At 43.6% G+C, this 25,579-nt stretch overlaps 1 protein-coding gene across 4 annotated transcripts in view; it reads left to right on the top strand.

Annotated features, from left to right (window-relative positions):
* Positions 1-25,579, top strand: part of LOC149349646 (eukaryotic translation initiation factor 2-alpha kinase 3-like) — a 73,998-nt gene that overhangs the window by 7,127 nt on the left and 41,292 nt on the right. For all 4 annotated transcript variants that reach the window (XR_016290144.1, XR_016290143.1, XM_089578686.1 and 1 more), the window contains exons 4-11: positions 3,356-3,486; positions 6,301-6,532; positions 6,656-6,791; positions 13,793-13,927; positions 15,663-15,782; positions 16,184-16,304; positions 18,921-19,029; positions 20,762-20,892. Coding sequence is in view for 2 of the 4 variants with exons in the window: in XM_089578686.1 (XP_089434812.1) it covers positions 3,356-3,486; positions 6,301-6,532; positions 6,656-6,791; positions 13,793-13,927; positions 15,663-15,782; positions 16,184-16,304; positions 18,921-19,029; positions 20,762-20,892 (1,115 nt within the window). In the remaining 2 variants the exon portion in view is untranslated. The remainder of the gene's footprint in view (positions 1-3,355; positions 3,487-6,300; positions 6,533-6,655; positions 6,792-13,792; positions 13,928-15,662; positions 15,783-16,183; positions 16,305-18,920; positions 19,030-20,761; positions 20,893-25,579) is intronic.

Genomic DNA, 25,579 nt, shown 5'->3' with positions numbered 1-25,579 from the left:
ATTGATATCCTTTCCATGTTGAGGGTACTGCTGGGTTCAGATATCAGTTAGTGGATGTTCAAAGAATATTCATATATGGATGTTTTCCTTTTTTTTTTAAAGCGCACTGCAAGTTTTGGAAATGTGCTAACAACTTACCAGAACCAGACTTTTTTGCTGAAATTACGTTGCCTTTGGATTTTAATGATTCCTGCTTTCGCACTCTTATATTTTCAGGAACGAGTTTTTTGAAGCAGTCAGCTATTAAGCGCTAACCGCATTAGGCGATAATTCGCGGTGACACACCGCGCGATGGCATCGCGCGATGAGCTGAGGGCCGCCGAACCACTGTCGCTCATCGCGTCGCCCAGTTTCTGGGTTTGCAGAAAATTTCGCCCACCGCCCGGAAGTGCCGTGCGAGACTAGCCAATGACGGTAGGCCTTGCGGGCGCGCAACTTCCGAGCCGTTTTGCGCGCGAAAGTCGTTTTTTTTTTTTCAGCAGAACAGCAGCCGACGTACTCCTCACCATGGCAGGTTCTGAACAATGCGAGTTTCCATCGGCATTCCATGGCGCACAACGACGTTGGGAGGGGGGGGGGGGGGGGGGGGGCGGCAACAGATGGAAAAAGTGTGCGTTCATGGAGAAAGGAAAAAATGTGCGCACTTTTCTATGTCACGTGACTTTGCGTATTAGACAAAAATAAAATTATTGCCCACATATATTTTTGTCAATGTTTTTATTGCGTTTTATCGTGTATGGAGCCTTAGAAACGTTGTTCTACGCGTTAATTAACGCAAAATGACTGAACGTTGAAGTAGCAGCAGTCGAGCAACAATGAAAACGCGCCGCTCCGACGCTGAGTCCCGTCGCTTCGTGCAGTTTGCGCCAGCGACAGCGATGGGTGACGGCGTCGTCATCGTGCGACGCATCGCGAAGGAATATCGCCTCATGCGGTTACCGCTTTACTTGCTTTCATTTTTTGTTATACGTGCAAATTCATGTACACTACTCCTCAAGTTAGACCGACAGCCATAAATGCCGCGATTTCGAAACCAGAACCATAATTAGAACTCTCTTGACTTGGGGCAGCCTAACGGCCATGGGCATCGTCATGAGCCGCGCCGCTAGCGCCATCAGCATCGCTGCCGCGTCGGCTGCGGTATTTTCATTTATGTTTCCGTGATTCCTTTCAGTGTTTCTTCACGTTTTTATTTTTGTTTCATGTGTTAATTGCGGAACACGCTGTAGAAACGTTCTCAATGGCGCACCAACAATCTAATCCAAAACTTCAAACACATGAAAAGTGCTGAGGTATACTATCATGTGACCAAGGATAAAAATGTGATATAAGGTATGTGATATCTCAAAACAACTAGTCTCAAAATTGCACTGCGAATTGTGCTGTTTACAGTTAATGCCAAGAGGCCATCAAGGTACGCTTGCAGAGTTTCATGATGGCCTTGAAGGATGAGTGGGGAATGCAAAGGACACTGGGAAACTGCAAGCTAAGCCCACACTGCCTGTCATCCATGGAGACAGCAGTCCACTACAAGAACTGAAAAAGATACTTTTAATGCGAAAGCATTACTGGTCCCATTACGAGAAAAGCTGGCAGCGTGTGTTAGTTTGTTAGTGTGTGCTCCGAGATGGTACACAAAATCCCAGCAGTGGCAAGAAAACTAGGGTGACATCATCAAGCGGTAGGATGCACGCGGTAAGCCAAGCACCGTCAGTTCAAACGATCATATACATGTCGTTTGTCTATATAGACCCTACGCTGGCTGACCTCAATGTGGTACCAGTTTTCCCAAAAAAGTACCAAAATTGTGACGCAACCGTTCGTTGTACAGGGTCCTGGGTGGTGTCATGCGATTTCTAGTTTTATATAGCTTACATGTGATAGTCAAGTTGGAGGCTAGCTTGTGATAGGGACTCGAACCGATGACATTTGCACCTTCAATTGTATGCCTTCCCAAACACTTTACCTCTTTTCTTAAGGCATGGTTGAGGTGCGCATTGAGATGTGAGACAGTTACTGTGTCATTTCATTTCCTTTCCTCAAAAAGCAATTTTCCTACCAAATTGTGATGCAGCCATTCATCATAGATAGTTGTGGGTGGTGCCATATGAATTCTCTTTGTATATAGCATACGTCTCTTAGTCAGGTTGGAGGTTAACTCGCGAAAGGTAAGCAGGTAAGCACGTAAGCAGTCTGAAGTGCCCTCTGAATTTTCTTGGTTATATGCTTCGAATTGAGCCTCCTGCCTGAAGATACCTACCAAGTACCTGAGACCTCAATAGTATTATTTTCCCGGGGGGAGGAAGGTTGAAATAAATTGCCTATGTTCTGTGTTTCAGTGTTGTAATAGTGTTCAACACATTCTCTGCACAAGCTATTTTTGAAGTATTACTCCAAATGTGGTGTAATGACCCACTGTTTTTTCACCTCTGTTTCTCTTGGGTGTGCTGATATCCACCAGTGAGCCAGTGCCTGTAGCTTGCTTTCTTGGGGTACCAAGGAATGCTACAAAGGGACTTTCTTGCTTAAGTAAAGCAGAAATTTGGGCAAGTTGGTGCGTGTTCATTTTTGCTTGCAGCGCACGGTAGAGGGAATGAAGATATGACAGCAGGTTTGCAGCGCTTGTTCATGTCATACCTTCATCTTTCGTCCCGTCTTTCGTGTGCTGTGAGCAAAAATGAGCCTTGCTTAGGCTCTTTTAACACTTGAGGCTGCCCCCCAAAAAACAGATATTTTGGTGCTTAGAACACCTAAGTACTGCAAGCTGTAGCTTCTATGAGGTCAAGTCATGTGGTAGTGATGCCACTAACAGTCGGGAGTAGGGTCGATGCATTGAGCAGAGTTTCACCGTAGTGATACTTAGCAACGCATTGGTTGTATACCACAAACCACAAACAATTTGGAAAGAAAAATTGGTAAGAAAATACACATGCAGAACACTGAGTGAAACTCCACAGACAATTAGGAAAGAAAATTTGGTAAGAAAAATACACGTGAGGAGTACTATGCAACTACTCCAGAAATGCATCCACACTGGTTGCCCACAGATGCCCCTGTATCTTATTTAGGCTGTTAGGTATCTTTTTTTGTTTACTACCTCTTCCTTCAGCTTCCTCTTCCTTCCTCTTCTTCAGCTTAATGGTGTTAGGCATAAAAATTGTGTGGGTATTTTCTCTTTTGTTTACTACTTTTCCCTCTTCTTCAGCTTAATGGAGTTGGGCATACAAATTGTGTGGATCCTATCACAACACTCTGGAACTTTCCCATTTCATTCTGCTTGTCTCGAGAATTGCGTAACTGCTGAAACGCAGTGTGTGCTTTCATGCTGATGATGAAGTATGGTACTTGCATGCAGGTGCGATATATCTGCACAATGGGCGGCTGTGACAACGTGGAAGAGGACGACTTCAGCACTGAAGATGTTTTGGTTGTAAAGCGCAACACCCAGACTGTCAGGGCTATCGAGCCACGTTCTGGCCGAGAAAAGTGCGTGAATTTCATGCCCTGTGGAAATTTTTTTTCTCTTTCTATGTGTTGCCAAGCTGGTATAGTTGGTCACTATTGGATGGGTTCTTTTTGTGCTTGCACTCTATATTATGCCTCTGCCACAAGTTCTCTTGGTGTACACCCTTGATACACAGTTGAGCCCACTTATAACGAACCTGATGGTCATGCGGAATGTGTTCATTGTATCCGAGGTTCGTAATAAGTGGACTTCCCATGTTGCTTCCAAAAATACAGTCGCACATTGTAAGCCCTTTTTGCATGGCTGCTTATTCAAACTAGACCCTATTACGGCCCCAAGCTTTCAAGCGCAATCATATTCTCCTTGCCGATTTCCTTGCTACCAGCTAGCTGGTTTATGGATGCGATTTAACTAATCGCGGTAGAAGTCCTCACAGTAGCAGGTTATAGGTTGGCCTCCTTGTTATTGTCCTAATCAAATTCCCGACTGTGCGAGAGTTCCCGTACTTCGCGTACTGTTATGTTCTTCAGTGCATGGCTTTCCGATGTCAATGTCGTCATCTGCACCAGTGCAGTATTCCCATGCGAAATCGGGTCGGGCAACTGCGCATCAACGACGTGTTGGCACAAATCCACATGTGTCCGATAACGCAGTGTTCGACAGCGTCTTCCACCGTCTCCGGGTTCCCAAATGCTGCTTTACTGAAGTAATTCTGGATAAACTCTCCAGTCAGTTTCATGCATGGCATCTCATCATTCCACAGCGTGGAGTAGAGAAATTTGAACTGGAACGTTAGGGCACCCGGTTGGTCAGTTGCTATCAATATGTACTGGTGGCACGCTGCTGACAAGACGTCAAATGACTGGTCTTGCTCATCGCGTTTGGTAGCAGAGGAGCGTGGTCACCACAGTGAGGGAAGGCAGCACGTGGTGCACTGCACAGTTGTTGCCTGTCATTCCCATGCCCCCTCTACACTTACGCCTAGTGACACACTCGTCGAATGAAAAAAAAAAGTCTTGCGTCATTCTGTCTTTTGTACGAGACCGTACGAGAATGTAGCTTCCAGAGCACGGTGCCTTGCCAGTCTTCCCGATGACAAACGGTGACTGCCGGTTGCTGCCGTTCATGCTGCTGCACAGAAGCCGCTAACACAAAGCTTAATGCACTTTCCACCACCGCTAAGCATTGCCTTTCAAGGCGTACTTTTTTGACCACCACATCTGGTAAAAGCTTTGTCGGCATTCCATGCGTCCCATATTTTTTTATTTGTTAATTATTTTTATAGTTTATGCTTTCATGGTCTGCCACATTATTTCTGCAGGAAGGGGTTGACACAGTGGTTAGGAGACACTCTCCGCTCCAGCAAGAAGCGCTGATTTTCGACTGCGGAACAGTGTTTACACTGCCTCCTTGTTCGCTATAATCGAGTTGTGCTGCCACAGTTGTTCGCTGTATCTAAGATGCAATGCCATTGCCCTAATGCAGTAATTTGACGGTAGCATCGCCCTCGTTTGTAATAAGCAAGCATTCATTATAACTGCAGCTGTTGTAAGTGGGCTCGACTGTAAAACATGCCAGCCACTAGAGTTGCTACTGGGTCACTTTTATCTAACAGAGCTCTTGTACTGCCCATGGAGCTCCTAATCCCTGGAGCGGTGAAGACAGTAGGTCACCTCACCCTTGGGAACTTTGGAGTGCTAATGATGGGAAACGAACCACACTGCACAACCCTGAAGCAAACCTATATATTCTTGATAACTGCACTTCATGTGTGGTCGGTGTGATTGTTGGCCATGGGATTTAAAATTTCTCCTATAAAATTTTTAAAGATGGCAACAGCAGTCACGTAAAAGACTGCAAGGTTGCATTATTTCGTGCTGCAGAACCCTCTAGAGGCATGTTCTATAATGTGGGCTTACATGTGTTTAACACGTTCACTGCATAAGTGATTTTTGCAGTCCTAATCTCTTATGTGTCATGGCTAACCAATGGGCCATCTCAACTTCCTTTGTGTGTGGTGTGATCTGCCAATTAACTACTGGTGAAACCGCTGGTGAACTGGTGAAAAGGTCTCTGCCTACAGCTCTATTTCAATCTGAACCCCCCCAAAAATATTGAGGGAAAGTGTTTTAACGATCTGTAAGAGATGACCTAAATAGCCTTTAGTTATTTGCTCATAATGTGGGAACTAATTGAGATATATTGAAACTAATTAGATTTTTGACAACATGAAGAAATACATGTGCACACCTAATTTCATTACGTTATCTCTAATAATACAAATTTTCTAATAAATAAAATTTTCATTATGAGACTGCCATCTCCCCTTAAGATGTGCTACGGAAATTAACTTGTATGAGTAGCATGTTTCGTGTGGATTGTGTGGGCACACTAGTTTGGGCATAAGCTTGTTATAAGCTGATTTAGGTAATTAGTTGCAGTTGACTGAGTTTTATGCAGTTTACTGTACTGCATCTAAATATTTGTCAGTGCGTTTGTAAAGCTTGAAGTGAACCACACGGGGAGTAAGAGCCCAAGATTTTGTTTGTGTTTATTTGTGTACAACTGCTTTGGGCTGTAGAGGTGTCGTTTTCTTCACATACTGTAGTATTAAAAAAATCAAAATTCCTCATTTGAGTGTTTAAATTATGCATTGAAGACATAAGCCAAGCCAATTAAAATTTATGAATTTGTTTGAAACCCCCTTTCTATACAGATGTGGGTTTCTGTTGACCTGCCGTATTTATTTTCACTCTATTTGGGATTTGGAGCTTTCATACTGACGAACGGCTGCTTGGAGTTGTTCTATGATGTTATTGGACTTTCTTTTCTAGGTGGAACTTCAGTGTTGGTGAGAATCAGCTGACAGTTCTGAAGGGCTTGATGGCCAGCTGTGCTGGCAGCAGTGGCCATGGTAGTGACGCTGACTCCTATGTGATGGAGGAGCCTGCAAACTGCTCAAATGAAGAAGGCTGCCCTGAGAAAAGCCTGATTCAGGTAGTGGTCCCTGAGGGCCTTGTTGCTTCAACCAGCGGGACCAAGGGATCAATGGAGTGGTCTGTCAAGGTAAGTACACGTCCGTCTTTCCAGCTTCCTTTCTTTGCAAATGTAGCAGCAGCATTAGTGAAAAAGTTCAGCCCTTTCATCAGAATTGTGTCGCATTTTTTTTTTTCTTTTCACATTCTGCAGCTTCCTAGTCCTGTTGTTGGAGCTTGGCACCTACGAAATGGGGAATTGGAGGTTGTTGACCTCTTTGAGCACACACGTATCCTAGGTTTGGATGGTCCTAACCAAAGCAAGCAGAGCAACCCTGTATTGTACCTAGGTGAGTAAGTTTTTCTTCTCGCTAGCTACTGTCTAAACTAACCATCACACAGCGTCCCTTTTCTTGGGTCAGAAGTGTGGTTCCCTTTTATGAGAAAGCAAGTGCCTACTTAAGGAACTGGCAGCGCGTGTGAACAAAATGATTCTTGTTTTTAATCTTTAGTGGTTATGCAGTTTGACTTCTGAGCTCAAGGAATCAAATACTGCATTTACTCGATTGTAATGCGCCCTTGATTGGAATGCGCACCCATTTTTCAAAGTCAGAAAAAATAAAAGTGCAATGACTTCGATTGTAACGCCTGCCAGATTTTCATGCTTCGATAAAGAAATACGCACGCGAGGCCACCCGATTGCTATTTGCCTCTGTGCACAAGATTACCTTATTTTTGAGCATTAGCTTTTTTTAGCATGTTTCTTTGTGTCGGCATCGGCATATAGCAGTGAAGACCTTGTCAGCACGCCAAGATGCTGTTCTTTGATAACATCATGGTGCATTTATTTTTTGACCGGAGCTCCGGTGGTGGTGGCACCCTGGCAAACTTGGCAGAGTGCCAAGACGCTTGCTAAGTCTGGGCGGGATCCTCAGTGGTGGTTGCGCGCTTGATGCAGGGCTACTTGGCTCCATCAGGATGTGTCTAGAAAGCCACTGCACTCGAGAATGCCCTTTTTTTTTTTTAACCCCATGTTGTAGTGAACTCGGCGTGTCTTTGCGGGGTGAAAGACCTCGTCTGTAGGCGACGAGGAGGCATCCTGGGGGAGAAATGCTCAGGCTGAGGCGTGTGTGCACTAGTTTCCATCTATACCTTGGTGACCAGGCACCCACACCAGCTCCTTTTGTGAAGTATGTGCTTTGGGCCTGCAGGACCATTCTGCCGTGCGTGAAGTTATGTGATATGGGAGTCAGTGGAAATATATTGGGAAGAGGGATTGGATGCGGCTAGAGCAATCATGACTTCTTCCGTTACCGAAGTTCGATGGATTCTGATGGAAAGCCCATTGATCATCTGAGTTTTGTGTACCTCTGCGTTGGTTGAGGTGCCGTTAACCGGACGCGCCTCATCATCGAAGAAGGCACCCTCCTTGTTGGAATAGCATTGGTGCATTTTCTGGGCTCGTGCTTTCCTCTGAGCTTGGTGGTTAGGTGGGATGCGTGTTTTTGGAAAGATAAAGTGTGTGAAACATGTCTTTCCATTCTCGGGGAATATCTTGTCTGGCTGCCATGTGGTGGGGGCAGTTGAGGCGTAGGTCTGCGAGGACCTGCCGTCCTGTTTTCGTGCAGGTGAGCCAGATCGTTTGCTTGCTTCATGATGTGGGCGGTGATCAGCTCAGCCATGTTGTGGACTCCCAGCTGAAGTAGGCAATCGGTGGATGTCGTGAGGGGGAGTCCCAGTGCCTTCTTGTTGGCTGTGTGGATGATGACGTCAAAATGGTTGAGGTCAATTTTCTGCATTCGGAGGTACGGGGTGACATACACGTTGTGGCTAAGAATGAAGGCCTCGATTAGGCTCAGAATATCTTCCTCTAGTATGCTCAGTTTCTTGGTGGGGATGTAGACGATCATGTGCAAGATCTGTTCATATATTACACGCGATTTAGTGATCATGGCGGCGTTAATTCTCTGGAGTGCAACGACTCGTAGTGTTTCCACCTTGGGGATGGGGGTGGCATAGATGGTGACGTGGAGGGGAACACCGTTGCCTTTTTGACGCATGACGAGCATCTCTGATTTGTTGGGGAGCAGTGCAAGCCGCGCCCCTCCGCATAGGCTTGGACTACTGTGGAGGCAGCTTGGAGAGCTTCCTCAGTTTGGCCCAGGTTGCCAGTGGTCGTCCAGACGATGATGTCGTAAGATGCCCTCGATATGGTTGAGTTGGTTTGGCGGATGCATGAGGGCGAGATTGGAGAGTAGGAGATGCCCCTTGTGTCGTGTCTCTGGTGCCTATGGGAGTCTGTGGAGACCGTGTCCCTCCTATTCTGATGTGTGCCTGCCTGTTTTAGAGTTTATATGGGGGAAATTTTCCTCTCAAGGTGGTCAACCTGGAGGTGTTGGGGTATAATATGCACACAAAAATATGACAGAAGCCAACAGCCACAGAAACCAAGGGCCACAGGGGATTTATTCATTTATTTATTAAATTTATTTATTTTGTGGTGTTGATCAATTTAGAATATTACTGAATATGTTATCGCTTAAAGATAATTGTTTAGAAAAGCAGAAGAAAAAACAACCACATGCCGCCGGTGGGATCCGAACCCACGACCTCCGAATTACGCGTCCGGTGCTCTACCTCTGAGCTACGGCGACGGCTGTCAATTGTTCTGCTTTCGGGGGTATTTATATTTACAAGTAACCTAACCTTGAGAGTGTTCATCAGCGCCACCCACGTTCATAAGCGGCGGACGTAGAACGTCCTCAGTTACCGCAGGTGTGACGTAGAACGTCATCGAACGGAGAGGGTGGAAGCTGCGTGAGAACCCTATTATGCTTCCTATGGCGTCAAGGCTGCCAGAATCGAGGCCCTCGCTAAGCAATTAAGCAAACAAGGGAAGGGGAATGAGGGGCTCGTTATAATTATGACAGAAGCCAACAGCCACAGAAACCAAGGGCCACAGGGGATTTTTTTTATTATTATTATTTATTTATTTTGTGGTGTTGATCAATTTAGAATATTACTGAATATGTTATCGCTTAAAGATAATTGTTTAGAAAAGCAGAAGAAAAAACAACCACATGCCGCCGGTGGGATCCGAACCCACGACCTCCGAATTACGCGTCCGGTGCTCTACCTCTGAGCTACGGCGACGGCTGTCAATTGTTCTGCTTTCGGGGGTATTTATATTTACAAGTAACCTAACCTTGAGAGTGTTCATCAGCGCCACCCACGTTCATAAGCGGCGGACGTAGAACGTCCTCAGTTACCGCAGGTGTGACGTAGAACGTCATCGAACGGAGAGGGTGGAAGCTGCGTGAGAACCCTCTTATGCTTCCTATGGCGTCAAGGCTGCCAGAATCGAGGCCCTCGCTAAGCAATTAAGCAAACAAGGGAAGGGGAATGAGGGGCTCGTTATAATTATGACAGAAGCCAACAGCCACAGAAACCAAGGGCCACAGGGGATTTTTTTATTATTATTATTTATTTATTTTGTGGTGTTGATCAATTTAGAATATTACTGAATATGTTATCGCTTAAAGATAATTGTTTAGAAAAGCAGAAGAAAAAACAACAAAAATATGGTAAGTGACTGAAGTTTGTGGGGCTTCACTGCCCCTTTGTGGCCATGCAAAGAATGCCATGCTCTGGCTTGTTCCAGTGCTTCCATTTTTATTGAAATTGGAAAGACTGAGCTCTGTGCTGTATTTGTGTATGTATTTTCTATATATACATATGGGCTGCCCTTTCCTCATACAAGCGTGCGTGCTTAAGCAGACAGGAACTGACTGTAAAGCGCTAGTTGAGGTAGTAATAAAATTACAAATTACAAAAATTACTTTGAGGTTCCTCCCAGCAGGAGTTTCACTTGGAATTTCATTCTTGACCTTTAAAACTTTAGACTGCTTGGTACACTTGCTAAAATAGTTGCTAAAAGCTTCGTTTGTACTAAAAATTAACTTTCACCTTTACTCGGAAGACTTTCAGCGAGGATGATCCAGCATGGCTGAAAAATAATGCGGGTCTTACTGATCACTACACATTAGGGCCGTTTCACATGCATGTGATTTTCGCCTGCGACGCTGCGAATTCTGTTGGTCTGGGACTGAGGAGGGCCGTCGGTCTAGCCGCAGATGGCCTGCGATCGAGTTTCGTCCATTTAGAATTCACGCGCAGCGTCGGTGTGTTCGCTGTGCGACTGACCAATGGGGTGCACCGAGACGGCGTGTGACGTGGGGTCACGTGGGAGCTGTTGCCGTGGCGTAAACAAAACTGTTTATTCTAATCAAAACATACGAAATATTGCCTTGCATCTAAAAACACGCTGGCCATAACATCATCAACACATTCCGTGCAGTGTTTCTGCCGCGTTTAATCATGGGTTGCCTATGCGAACATCAAGCAACCTTGAGTGTCCCTCCGACTGAATTCGCTGGGTACACGTTGCATGTGAAAGCACTGAGCGAAAATCGCACTGCGATGTCGCAGACTAGGCCGACTATTTTTGTTCTAGTCGCAGCGTGTGAAATGGCCCTTAGAAATTTTCCACCTGACTTGAGGTTCTGAAGGGAGGAATTTTTTTTGTGTGGGGTCTAAGGTGTAACAATGAGTTTGGGCTTACATATTCACTGTCATGGCCCAACTCATGTTCATGCACATTCTGTAATTAATGTGACTCAATGGTTCTCTTTCTTCATTGTATTTACTGCTGTAGTGAGGCTTTGCTGTTAAGTGGATGCATGAACCGTGGCACAAAAAAAGTTTCTAACAGCTGGTGCCTAAGTGCTTGTTCTTGAACATGTGTTGACCTTCAAAATACTTGTTGATAAGTCTGTTGCATGAAATTAGCAACCAAGGAGTTTTCTCTCTTAACCCTTTCCGGCCCAAATTAAGGCTGTTCAGTATAAGAAATTGATATGCAGAGGCCAGCATGTTTAGGAGGAGGATAATGCTACAAGATCAGAAAATTAAAAGTTCTGTCGGTTCTTGATCAGTTTTTCTTTGTATGATTTCAAATGGAATCACTTAGAGTTGGTGCAAAATGCTTAGTCAAGTGATTTCTTTGAAAATTTAGTGTAATATCAGCTGCTCTGAACGAGTGGTTATTTTTGCTGAAATATAGGTGTGTGTCACAGTTCTTGCCAAGAATATGGGAGAATGATATGACGCATAGCTTTGTACCTCTGTTGTTATTCTTTAATTGTGTGAGGGCCAGTGTGCAGTCCTGTGCAAGTGAAATTCCTGATTTGGTTGAAGACAACCACTGGTTCTTTATAAAGGTGGCATGTAAAAAGCAGCGTGACTACGCTCCCGGTATCCTTATTTACAGCCTCGGGCTCACAGCATCTTTCTGCATTGACTAAAAATTTTTAATGCGAAATTCTGAAAGATTGAGTTGGTGCAGAAAGTTTTGAAATATTCATGTGGTGAAGGTGCTCCTTGCACCAAAAATTTTTAATGCGAAATTCTGAAAGATTGACTTGGTGCAGAAAGTTTTGAAATATTTATACGGTGAAGGTGCTCCTTGCAGCAGTATATGTTCATATTGTTGAATTCTGCCTTGTTCAGCAGTATCATGCTGCGTACAGAAAAAAAGATTTTCCTGTGATGACTCTTTTGGATGCACAGCATGAACTGTTGGGCAAGGAAGTTGGTTTTTGAAGGTAGAAAGCTCGGTGGCTTTCAACCTTCGGCGTAATATCGCTACTGCTCGGTTGTGCATTGTCCTGCAGTTTTCAATTTACCGAACAGTTTGCTGCCAGGTTCAATGCTTTCGTGTTATGAATGCTCGTGCCATGAATGCTATTTCTTCATCAAATGAACTGACACCTCTACATGTATGATGGCCCGTTCTTGAAACTTCTTCCTTTCCACATGAAAATGGCTTGCGCTGAATGTGGACATCTTTGGAGGAAGGAACATTCATTGTTACATGTAGACTGCACACAAAGCGATATTTACGCACCAGAAGCAGTCACAGGTAACTCAAATACGACCGCGCTGCTTTTTCTTTATTAGGGACTCCATGTTCAGTGATTCCATTTGGAATCATTATTATTTGCGAAATATTCCAGCGCTTGTTTCGCCGAAAAAGTCTTATTTCAAAGGAGTAACTTGAGGCTTACTTGTACCCTTCCATATGAATAGAGAAAAACAGAAATGGCTTTCTTTCTTCTACACGGTGCAAAAGAGGAAGTGGCACCAGCTGATGGCAACAGCAAAGCGTATGCAGTTTCTTCATCCCTTTCCTACCTACCAGCATATGTCAGTTGGATGAAAGGCTGCCAACATATGTTAATGAAGTGGTAAACGTCGGAACTACTGGGACTTTCATGTTGAATTGAAGACTGGTGGCCTCTAAATTTGACGACTCCAATTGGAATCACTGGCCCTGAAAGGGTTAACCTAAATTGAAATTATTAATGTATTTTTAGGGGTGCGTGAACCGCACTTTTTCCAAACCGAATCGAATACGAATAGTGTAGCTTCGCTGCTGAATCAAATGCGAATAGTGTAGCTAAAAATTAAATCGAATATGAATTGAATAGTGATAGAACCGAATCAAATACGAATCAAATGTTACTACTACTACTATTCGCTACTTGGGAGAATATTTGTACAAAACGAGCAGTCATGTGAAACATTGAAGTGCCAGTGGTGGCACTGCTGTACGGTGCTATAAGTTTAAAATTTATGAAGTTGAAGCTGTAGCTGCTAAAAGACGAAACACTAATCTCCACTCCAGAAAAGCCGAGCACCAGGCCGGAGGTAACCTTGTACCCATTAGAAAACCTGTGGATACCCGGTGGTACTAGACCCACACCACAGGAAACGAGACTGATGGCACCTACGTATGACCACGACCTCAGAGATGGAGCATCAAGGCAGGGTTTTGCTGAATTTGTTTGAGTCCTGCCATGTCATTCAGTCTCGGAGGCCATGTACAAGTATTATGAACGCTGCCACACAAATGGACCGTGTCATGGCGCTGAACCTTTCATCCTGTTCATACTTTTCACCGAAGGATGGTGCGCGGTGTGGGCTGTTTTCGGAGCACTCGCCGAAAAAACAAAAAAATACAGCGAGCCTTATTCGAGCCTCCTGCTAATAATTAAAAAAAATTGAGAGCATATTTGATTAGCTCCGAATAATATTTAAAATACACTATTTTTTATTTGTTTTTATTCGTTTGCTATTCAGAATTTTCAAATATTTGCACACCCTTGCTCTTTCTCTCAAGCTTTTCTGAAGCAGTTTCATTGGATAGCTCTGGATTGAACATGTACATGCTTAAAGTCTTCAGAAGCAGAAATTGCTGTTTATTGTCGTGTGGTGTTGTTTTCATGTGCAGGTATGCATGACAGGCAACTTTATGTGCAACACAGTGGAAGTCTGCAGACCGAAGTTTCTCGAGCATCGTCACAGTTGATTGATCCTCACAGGAGCCATTTACCACACGTGGAGTGGAAACCCTATCTTGCCTCAGGTATTGATCTTGCCAGCTAAGTAATGTCTTTTAGAGGAGAGGGTATAGCATACTTAGTGACTCGTTCACCAAGCTTCTACAATATCAGCCATAGCGTTTGGATAAATTGTTCCAGAGGAGAAGTATTGTGAAAATGCCACTGCAGTGAAATAGTTTTTTTGTACTGAGCTGTAATTTTGTGTTTAATTTCATTAATTCGAGTGTTTCAGCTTATTGCAGGAAAAACTTATCTACTTCATAAAAGTGTGAAATGCATGCATACTGCCATCTGTTTGCATTTTTTTGTCACTCGATGTAGTTGTACTGTATGCCTTTTGGCAAGTTGTTTAAAGTTGTTAAGAGCCTAGTGGTGTAATAGGTGATTCCTTGTTTCCATCTCCTGTCATCACTTCTGTCTGAGTCATTGGTCGAAGGCAATGCTGCTGACTTTTGCCTGAAGAACATCTCTGTAAGGTTTTTTTTTTTTTTTTTTCAGCATCACTGTATGAGCAGAAAGGCTGTGTGGAACACCCAGCAACCCAAATTCTTTTTAGCCTTCAGAACCCCTGACAAGGTTTACCTATTTTAAATAAACAAGTACAGTGCACAGATTGAACAGTTACAATCTTTTCTGCAAGATATTAGACTCATGTGTGCCATAACATAGTATAAATTCAATCTAAAGCTTGTGTTCCACATGATGCGTAATGCCCAGAGAGCTTATTGGTTGGTCATCCTGTTTCGTGGGCAGTGTACTTTCCTGGATTTTGGGTTGTTCCCACATGCTCTTTCCCTGCATTGTCTTGTTTTCAGGTGTGAAGAAGCAAGTGTATTTGTTTTGCTTCGTCTCACAACTTGTTGACAGTGGAGTTGAAGCAAGAGGCGATAGCTTCCAAACCCCTGTGGTTCACATAGACCAACGTGTGTTTGGGAGCATAGTGCATATGTGGAAGCCGCTGCCTCACACTCTTAGCTTCTACTCAACTTAGTGAAGTTGTGAGACAGTGTATGTCCACTTGTGTTCCTTTGAGGCCGCTTTATGGTTGCATTTTTTAATTTGTTCGTTTGCTTGTTTCCTTTTGTGTTGCAGTTTTATCGCATTTGCCTGTGCACGGCCTTTGCAGAGTGCATTCCAAAACAGTTGCAGACGAGTTATTGTGTCCTACAGTGCTGTTGTGGTTGATCATGTTTTATTAAAATGTAATCCACTGTGCACTAGGTTATCCGCCGCATGCCAGCGGCAGGTGCTAGTGCACACCTGCCACGGCATAGACAGGGTACATGGCTTTGAGGTCTGTGGCAGCTTTGAACCTTCTCTTTGAGGAGAAAGGGGAATTTTGCTTGTAGAGGCTAGTTGGAGCGGTGTGCGAGAGAAACTTCCTTGGAGTGGGCAGGGGTGAGACTAGCATGGCAGAATTGCTTGGTTACGACTGCTGTAACACGGCTATTAACGAGTCTTTGTGGGAATATTTTGTAGGGCGCATCCCTTGCATTATGTCTTAGGTCATCTGAGTACAACAAAACTTCAACACATGAGTGGTCATGGCCCTTTATTTGAATTCAGGTTGTTGCTTTTCAGTTCATTACAGGTGCAGCTGTGGAACAAAATTAATATGTTTGTGACAAGCTACGACCTATTCAGGGCAAAGTAGTAGCGATTTTATAGCTATTTAGAATTTGTCGAGGCAGTAGTATCTGGGCTGTGAAGAAATGGTCGATTAGAAGTTCCTGCTCATGAGAAAACTTTGTCTTCCAGCGCCTAGTCGGACACCCATCATCAATACTGGCAACAAAGCAGCACCTTCAGTGTTGGAAGAATCTAGTTCTTCAAGGAAAGCACTTATGATCAAGGATGACATACTGGATTACCCTTTTGGTAAGAAGGCCTTGTGGTGTATGCTGCATTGATATTTATTCCATGCCTCGACAGGCATCTTGAGTGTCATTGAGTGTCATTTTCTGTTTTTCCTTTTTGTCTGTGATTTGAAAAGACTTGGTGAGAACTGTCATAAACTACTTGTGGCTAACACTATATCATTTGTATTCTGCGCGAAAGCGTAGTCCAAATTAACAAGAAGTTATCCTACCTTACTTCTAGTATTCGAATGCTGGTAATTTGTGTGGCATGCCAAATATTTACGGTGCTTTTCACTGATGTTAGGCCTTTCTTCTAGAATAATTTTTGTTTCACACCTAATTCGATTTCAATATACCATAGTTTTTTCCTGACTGACGCACTTATTGTTCTCTTTTTTTTTTTTTTTTTTTCTGATCCAGACACTGGGTACTATCTCTACAGAGGTGTTGATTTAGACAATGATTCTGTGCTCTTGTGTGAGAAGGAGGAAGCTGCTGAAACGTTCAATGAGCACATTGTTAAGTCTTTGCGATTTTGGTGGTAAGTTCACCTCACTTTGGCCCCCAAATCAGTCCGGTAACCTCCGTTTTTCGGTGCAGAGTGGAAGTGCATGAGGAAGAAAAATAATTGATGCTGATTGTCTACTCAGTTTACTTCAGTTTACTTCAGTAGGGTCGTATGATGAGACATGAAAGAGGCATCTCATGCATGAAAGAGGAGCGAGCCTTCTCCTTGCAGGGTTGGGGGCAAGGGGGGTGGACCCCTGAACGTCACATTCGTGGCTCTGCAGGGGTGTCCGCCTGCGCGAGATGCGGCATTGCACCCTTTGACTGCTAGTGCAGTTGGTGCGAACAGAAGGCTCACATGTTGGACTTGCTTTTCTAGTATGACGAGTTGTTCACCGATCAGACAGGTTGCTCCGATCTAATGCGCCACAAGATCGGGACCGGAGACGCACTTCCCCCAAAGAGCCAGTTAGTCTGACCAAAAAGGCTGGCATCGACAGCATATTAGACGAGATGCTGGTGACTGCCGGTGTCAAAGTCAGATAGTCCTTTGGAGTCTCCAGTCTTCCGGGTTTCGAAGAAAGATGGTAGTTTTTGCCTGTGTGTTGACTACGGCGATTGAACGCATCAAGTCCATAGTTGTGACTTGGGTTCAGCAAAGTATTTCACTACGCTTGATGCCGCCAAGGGCTACCTGCAGGTACAGATGGAGCCCTAGAACCAAGCTAAGACCACCTTTACCTGTCATCGAGGCCTATTTCAATTCGGAAGGATTCTTTTCAGGCTGTGCAACATGCCAGCCACCTTCCAAAGGTTAATGGATAGGGTGCTTGGGAAGCAAAATAATTGCATGCCTTGTGCTACCTCAGCGACATTGTAATATACTTGTGCACGTTTGAGGAGCACTTCCAACATGTTGGAGACATTCTGCGGAGACTCAGTGCAGCGGCTATGACTGTCAGCCTGGCGAAAGTGCAAGTGGCACAAACTCAAGTACAGATACTTAGGTTTGCACTGGGCGGTGGTTCCATTTAACCAAACTTTGAGAAGCTACAGGTGATCATCCTGGATTCTTCTATGCCCAAGTCCTTCGCGCACTTATCCCAAGGACGTCTGCAGCCTTTGTCGCTTCCTTGGAATGGCCAATTTTTATCGGTTATTCAAATGACCGTCCTGTGCCAAACTCCACTCACAAAGCTGTTGGGGAAAGCTGTCAAGTCATAGTAGGGTCGTGAGCAAGAACAAGCATTCCGTGGCCTGTTCTGTGCCATTGCTAAGACTGCGTAGCCCAGGTTGCCTGACCTGGCGAGAGGGTTCATCGTTTGGATGGATGCGAGCAATCTGGAAATGGGGGCTGTCCTCCTTCAGGAATTTGATGGCGTTCTGTGCCCACTGGTCTTAGTCAATGTGTGCTGCCAAACAATGTCTTGCATTAATGCCTAATTGTACAGTGGTGAGCAGCCTTGTCTAGAGCGCTTGAGCAGTGCGCACTTGGTAACAAGAACCGAAATTAGAGAGCAGCCCCTCATTACAGGGCAAAGTTTTCGTGCCTGCTTTGTTTACGAGGCTATCTGGCGCTACTTCCGTGCAAGCGTTGCAGCTGGACCCTAGAGGCTGCCACAAAATCTGGATTTGTTTGCAAGGAAGTGCACCGCCCGAGCGCTCTAGACAAGGCTGCTCACCACTGTACCTGCTCCTGCACAGGCTTGTGCCTCAGCCTTAATTGACTTACCAGTTAAGTGTGCTTTTTCGCATCGAGGTACTGAGGTGCACATTCTAAAAAGTTGCTGTCCTGAAACGCATAAAAATAATTTCTGTGTTGAGCCAGAGGTGATTTGTGTAAAATAACAATAAAAACGAATATATGTTATAAACAAAAATGACATTAAATAAAAATTTAAATAATATTAAACGTTTGTGTTAGGAAGGATAGAGAGGGGAGATTTTTTTTTGTTTGAATATTTTGGTTGCACATAGTTGGAGCCCTGCAGCTGCTGCGGTGATTTAGGTGCGATATGATATTTGGTTTGCTGGCATTAGTGACGCCTGGAGAGAGTATGCAAAATGGAGGCTTCATTAATGCTTGAACATATTAAGAATGGAGCTAACAAGCAAAAAATGTGCTTCTAAAGCTTTTAAAGTATATTCGGAGAGTACTATGCCATTGTGTCAACTAAAATGCAATCATATGCGCCCAGTTCCTGAAGTGACTGTGACTGTTTCACAGACAGTATCCAGTAACAGTAACTGAACAAAATATGGTCTGCATCAAGCATTTAATTTTATAGTTAAAAAAATACAACGCATCATTTTTTTATGATCCTTTAATTCCAAGTACTGAAGGTCTGTCAGGTAATTTTTAAAGAAAGGCGGCGACGATTTTTTTTTTTAATGCAAATCAAATTTGTGCATTTTTTGCAATTTTTGAATTTCAGCAGATTTCAACACGCAAATAAAAAACTTGACTGATCTAGAAGTGTTAATTTTTCCTAATCGTGCATTTAGTGAAATGCTCTCTATCATGTGCACAATTTACTTGTGCTCAGAGCATGGTGATGACTGTAATTTGTGTAGTTATTTTTATTTCTTTCATAGGTGTCGCTTCATAACAGGGAATGAATTGAGCTCCTGTCTTTTTTTCTCTTGGCAGGAAAGAAATTTCGTTGATTGTCTTAGCCACATTCCTGATAAACATCTTCATAACAAAGCATGTGCTACAAAGGTTCAAGCTCAAGCATCTGCAGGAACTGTCATCCAAGGTAAAATTATTTGCTCTTACTAACTGAAGTGCATATCTTTGCCAAGAACTGTGTACAGCCAGGAACACATTCAATTGCTAATGGCCATTGTGGCAGTAAAGTGGCAAATGTGTGTAGTATAAGCGTCACAGTTAGTTATGGACATGCAGTTGACTCTTCCGTGATGACAGACGTGATGATGTTTTCTAATTCTGTTCAGACTATAAAAAAGTTCAGTTTCACAGAAGCGTCCAAAATACTGTTACGTGACGGCAAGCCGATGTCTGAGATGAGATGACAGATGGTTACAGGATGTCGATTTAATGGCGGATGGCCTGATGCGAGCACTCCTGTCCACGCCACTGCGCACTTCATAGTCTTTTAGTCCATTACAATACTAGGTCATGTGAGAGCATATAGGCACCATTAGTAAACTTGGAATGGGACTACAGTACAGGTGAGGAGGATTTTTGAAGGAATCATTTATTAAAGTGACTCTGAGGACTGCTCCAGCCAATTTTCATTCTTAGTAAAAATGAGTGGCTTGGCTGGCTCTTCGGGGGCTATGTGATGTTCGTGAGGCAGCAAAAGACACTTTCATTGCCGAGAAAGATATTTAAAGTAGTATAGGCACCAAATTGTTGGTTGGCTGTTTTCTTCTTTGTAATGATGCATAAGACAGTAGTACACGTGGGTGACCACGCGATATTTGCCTGCTACTGCAAAAGTAATTTAGTGTAATTGAATTTCTTCTATCAAGCTGTGTTTGTTTGAACAGTGGAATGTTGGTTGTGACTTCAGGGATCAGTATAGGTCACATGAGGCATGAAAAAGCAGTGATATAAATCGCTGCTTTGTTGTTTTAAATCACTACGACACTAAAGACAGCCTGTTTCAACGGCTGAAATATACAGTGAATAAAGAAGAAGTGATTATATGTACTGCAATTTTTTCATGCCTCACGCAACCTATACTGAACTTAAACCGGCCTCTGAATATCTCCTGTAAACAGGCGGTGAACAGGATTGGCGAGGTTGTGCCTTCTTACCTGACACCCTTCCTTATTGGAATTTTATTGCTGACTTTATGGTGGACTCCTGGTGGCTGTACAGCCACTATAGATATCTTCCAGTATTTTTACATAATGCTCATCTACACCCTGATATCGTAATTCCTGCATGGCTGCTGAGGTTTCGGCTGAGTCAAATGCTTTCTCGTTGTCTATGAAGGCTATATAGAGGGATTGGTTATATTCTGCGCATTTCTCTGTCACCTGATTGACAGCTTGAATATTGTCTATTGTCGAGTAGCGTCTATGTAAGCCTGCCAGATTATTTGGTTGCTTGAAGTCAAAGGTTGGAAATGGCGCAGTAATTGTCTGACATCTCGGTAGACATCCGAACCTCACTGTAAGGGAAGGGAGAAAGGTGGGAGTGAAAGAAGAAAGAGGAGCTGTAGTGGAGGGCTTTGGAATAATTTTGACCACCTGGGGAACTTTAGCACGCACTGACATCGCACAGCACATGGGGCACCTTGTGTTTCGCCTCTATCGAAATGCGGCCGCCGGGTTCGAAGCCAGAAACATCAGCTCAGTAGCTGAGCGCTGTAACTGGTGAGCCACTGTGGCTGGTACGTTCTTATTAGCCAGTTTATGATTTTTTTATTTAATGTAAAAGACATTCAACCACAGAACTTGTGTCCTTCAAATGAAACATGGTATCATTTCATTACCTGCTTTTCCTTCTTTTCTCAGGATGCGAAAAGCAGCTCTGGGTCCGAGTCTGCTACAGTAGCTGCACCTGAGCAACCAGTAGGTCAGCCAATTGGGCAGCCTTCTGTTGAGGTTGGCTCTGCTGTGGGGGACCTGCCGAAATACACTTCCAGGTGATTAAGAAAAGTGCTCATCTTGATGCAAAAGAAAACATCTGTGAAAAATTTTAAACTGTCACACCACAGCTAAAGCTCGAACATTTGTGTTGCACACTCGTGACCGTCCTGTGATTTCTTTTTACTTCACTTACCACTACTTGTGTAACCAATTTATCATGTTTTCGCTACCACCCGTTCAAGTCCAATCTTTGCTTATGGCTTTTAGTTGTTCATTCAGTTGTATGAACGCGCACATTCTGCAGAGAAACATACTATTTTGGCCGTCATTTACTTGGTCATGCATTCTCATTTATTTGCACCTGCAAGGAAATGCTCATTTGCTGGTATGTGCAAAAATGAAAACCTTCACAGAAAAACTGAAAAACAGGCTTCAATATGGACTTGGCACTCCATTGCACTGAGTACTGCAACATCTCGAGTACTTATAATTGAAAATAACAAAACGGGGATATTATAATTTTTTTTTTTTGTGCAAACACAAAACAAAAGAACAATGGCATTTTCTGAATGCATTCATTATCACACCTCGGCCTAATACTATATCCCCCCACTTTTCTTTGTGTGTTTCGAAGCGTTGCTGAGCGCACAGGACCTACAGACTTACGGGCACACTTCAAGCATGAATTTTGTGCATGACTCTTTTTTAAATTACAATCCTTGTTATATGAGAGAAGCCAACAGCCACAGAAACCAAGGGGCACAGGGGATTTTTAATTTATGTATTTATTTTGTGGTGTTGATCAATTTATAATAATACTGAATATGTTATCGCTTAAATCTAATCGATTAGAAAAGCAGAAGAAAAAACAACCACATGCCGCCGGTGGGATAGCATTATAGCATGCGTGTATGGTGGTTTGTTATCCATGAAGAAGTTCGGGGGAATGGCATAATGATTTAATTTAAATTTTGTTTCTTTCTTATTCTAGCACTTTGATTGCTGACGCTGGAATCAGGCAAGAATCTAATTGAATCGGGCAAAAAGAATTGTATTATAGGTGCCTTAAATTCATTACATGCCTTCCATTCACTGCTTATGAACTAACAAAGCACAAGGCATGGTTAATTGCCCCCAGAACACTGTGCATGAAAATAGGCAGCCTCATTGTTCTTGCTTTCCACCTGTTTGGTTTGCATGATTACTGAAGTAACGCGTGGTTCATAAAATTTATGAATGTGAAAAATACAAAAGGACGCAGCTTTATAAACTGCAGTGATGGCAAAGTTTTCTAGCTTGTTTTCTGTGAAGCAGCAGACATATTGAGAATGAGTTGCTGGGTCTTGCCTGCCTTTAGTGCTAACTGCAGAAAATTGCACTTCTAATTTTGTCATTCACCCGTTGTACACGCAATGTATTATCGTTGGCTAGTTGTACCTTTGGTTTTCTACATCACTCTTAGCATTCTTCTAGCGCCTGCATTAAACTCATTGCCTAGAAAGCCCTCTTTAGGTCTAAACTAAAAAATGCTTTTTAATTTGGGACCCGTGTTCAAACTCGCACTAACCAGGTTGCCTCGAGTCCATACAAAATAAAACAGCCTTATTCATTGAACCGTATATCTTTCTGACCTGGCTGAGAGAAGTAATATTTAGTGCAATATCTTTTCGCAACATATTTTATAATATTCCTAATCAAAAGCACCTGTTTTGTTTGCCTCCTACCCATATTTCTGCTGGAACCGATAACTCTTACAAAGTTTTTCTCCCATTCGCGTGAGCGTGCTCATTTTCTTCCTCACTGTAGCTGTTCGATTATGGAGCAAACTCCCTGACTTAGTTGTTACCAAACTACTAATTCCAAAAAATTTGGCTTTGTGGTCACTAACCTTTTTCAATGTTTTTAATTATAATTTTCTGTGAGTTATCCATTCTTTTGTATGCTATATTGTCTGCAGGCACTGCACAATATGTTTTTTCAATGTTTCCAGTTGTTCTTCTTTCCTTACCTCCTACAAGGTAAGGAAAGACTTTCCCAAGTCTTTCCCACAATATCTGGGCAAGCTGACCGAAGATTGAGTTTAAGGTGTTAAAAAAACAGCATGAAAGCATCCGCTTTGCTTTCTCTTTTCATAGTTTATCGCGTGGACGAGCCACATTCAAACACTGATAGGGTTGTACCTTGTGTAAAATTCTGCAAGTGGGCTTTCCAACTTACCGTAGGTTATGAAACAAGGTGGCCGACTGCCTGCTTCAAACAGTCGCAATTTCGGAAGCTTATGGATTTTTTGTTTTATCCTTCCACAATGTGCTACACACCTAATGCCCACACCTGCGGCAATCATCCTGTCAACTTCACAACTCTTCTGGCTTGAGCTGCTCCACATCGTTTTGGTCAACTCTGAAATGTGGAAAAGCCAGTTGCAGAATTTCGCATTGGGTTCCGCCGAGTCGGGGTGTCACCGGCTGGCCAAGTGATAGAGTAAAAATCCCACCTGTTGCATGGTGCATTGTAACCCGCTCACCTCTGATGTATGTGTAATGGCAGGCATGGTGATTAAAGGAAGACTCCGTCACTAGGGCAAAAAATTGCCTTTCTTTTTCTTAACAGCAGTTGCGCTGTTCCAACGTCACTGTGCGTTCCCCTTGCTTACATCCTTGCTGTTCTTCCAGCGCACCGAAACTGTGCGCTTGTCATGGATTTTCTGCTGTTTGTGCAGTGGAGCCTCCTAACAAGCCTTCATCGCATTTTCATAATTTTTTGGAAGTTTATTTTTTTTTTGGGGGGGGGGGGGGGGGGTAAACAATAAATTGACCTTCGGATAATTGGGGTATTTCTTCATGTCCCTTGAAGTCCAAATTAATGAGGTTTTCCTACCCATCATGTTACCGTATTTACTCGCATAATAGGCGCACTCGCATAATAGGCGCACCCCTAGTTTGGTCGCGAAAAATCAATTTTTTTTATTTCCGCGCATAATAGGCGCACCCCGAACTTGGCACTGTGACCAATACTGTGTTTACACGATTGCAAGCCGACGCCTCGCCGCCCCCCGACCCCCAGTCTTTATTTTAACATTTTTGCTGAACTGACTACTAGACCTCACTACTGCAGCTGCCGTCGCAGCTGCTGCGGACCCACAGCACGTACAACGACATCGCGTAAAACAGCCGCACACAGTTTTCAGGGATGCTCACTTTAAACGTCTGTTTGGAAAGCTTTATCCCCAGCCGGATAAATCCCTTTATCCCTTCGGCCCGCGAAAACCTCGGCGCCTGGAGTCGCGTACGAAAATTTAGGCACGCCACAGTCGCAACTGCCGCACGCTTGCCGTGTTCGAGAGCAAACTCCCAGCCGTGTAGCGTTGAGCTGAAACAGCAACGCTCGGCGACAAAGCCACAAACCACGCTCTACCGCAGATCCCGGCACTTGACAACAACAAAAAAAAAAGTGGAGCTGGTGATGCTGATGGCGATATAGATAGCGAAAGCTCGCGGCGGAGGAAAATGATGATGATGATAAGCTTGGCCTTGGGCGCCCTCCGTGGGCGGCGTCTGGAAGCTCCTGTGCGCGTGTGTGGCCTCCGCAATCAAGCGCCCGTTGCGCGCAGCTGGAGCTGATCGCGGAGGCCTCGGCGCGTGCATTTTGGAGGCTATTCCCGCGTGGGTCGTGGAAAGTTTCGGTGCGGCCCCTACACAATTTTTTTTTAATATTTTCTTCGGGAAAACGGGGTGCGGCCCATACACGAGTGCGTTTATGCGGTATGTTCAATTTTGCGAGTCGAAAAATTCCCGGAAATTTTACCCCGCGTAATAGGCGCACCCCCAACTTTGAGCCGCATTTTCTGGAAAAAAAAGTGCGCCTATTATGCGAGTAAATACGGTATCTTTAGTTGCTAGTCATGTGTCATTCATGAAGTTTGTTTTGTTACTCATCTTGCTCCACCATAGTACAGGTTGCAGCTGTTATGCTGCCTTTTCAAACAGCATACATTTCTTTGCATGTCATGTTTTTTTTGTATGATGCTGAGTTAGCCTAGGTGTGTTTATTTCTGATGCGAAGACCGGCCGTTATTTTGAAATAAAAAATGTCAGCAACATTTGCCTTCTTATTTTTTTCTGGAATTTTTTTTTGTACTAACAGATCTTTGAATCCAACTTCGAAGGCATTTTTTCTTCATATTTACATTTGATTTTTATGTGAAAATTTCAGTATTCGCACACCCCTGCCTATTTGTTATATTTCTGTGCTTGTGATGTTAAGTGACATTCATGTGCCATCTTCTGTGTTTTAAATCATCCCCCTTTATATGATGCCCTGTGCGTCTTAAAGGGTATTATTAATGATTTTTTGACAGCTCGTTACTGGATTAAATATAATTTTTCCTGTCATCAACTTATTCAAACATAGCCTCGTCCGAACAATATGCACTGTTGTGTAATGAAATAATCTTAAAGGACTATACACACCTAATTTTACTGGCACATTTTCTTCTCTGTAATAATGCATAAGACATTAGAATACATGGATCGCCGTGTGGTATTCACCTATGACTGCTCAGTAATTAATAAACAAATTTCTTCTTGATGATGTTTCAGTTTCAGCAACCGAATGATGGCTGTGACATGTAAGGTGGGGTTCTGTTCTGTCACATGTGGCATAACAAAACAAATATAACCACAGATATGTCTTTCGTTGTCGTTCCAGTTTCGGAAGCAGGCTGGCTTAAGGATTCTAGTCAAT

The sequence above is a fragment of the Amblyomma mixtum genome, chromosome 3 (assembly GCF_055824585.1).
Source record: "Amblyomma mixtum isolate Tamu chromosome 3, ASM5582458v1, whole genome shotgun sequence".
NCBI classification, from domain to species: Eukaryota; Metazoa; Arthropoda; class Arachnida; order Ixodida; family Ixodidae; genus Amblyomma; species Amblyomma mixtum.
The sequence above is the reverse complement of the archived record's forward strand: the minus strand, read 5'-3'. Positions and strand labels throughout refer to the sequence as shown.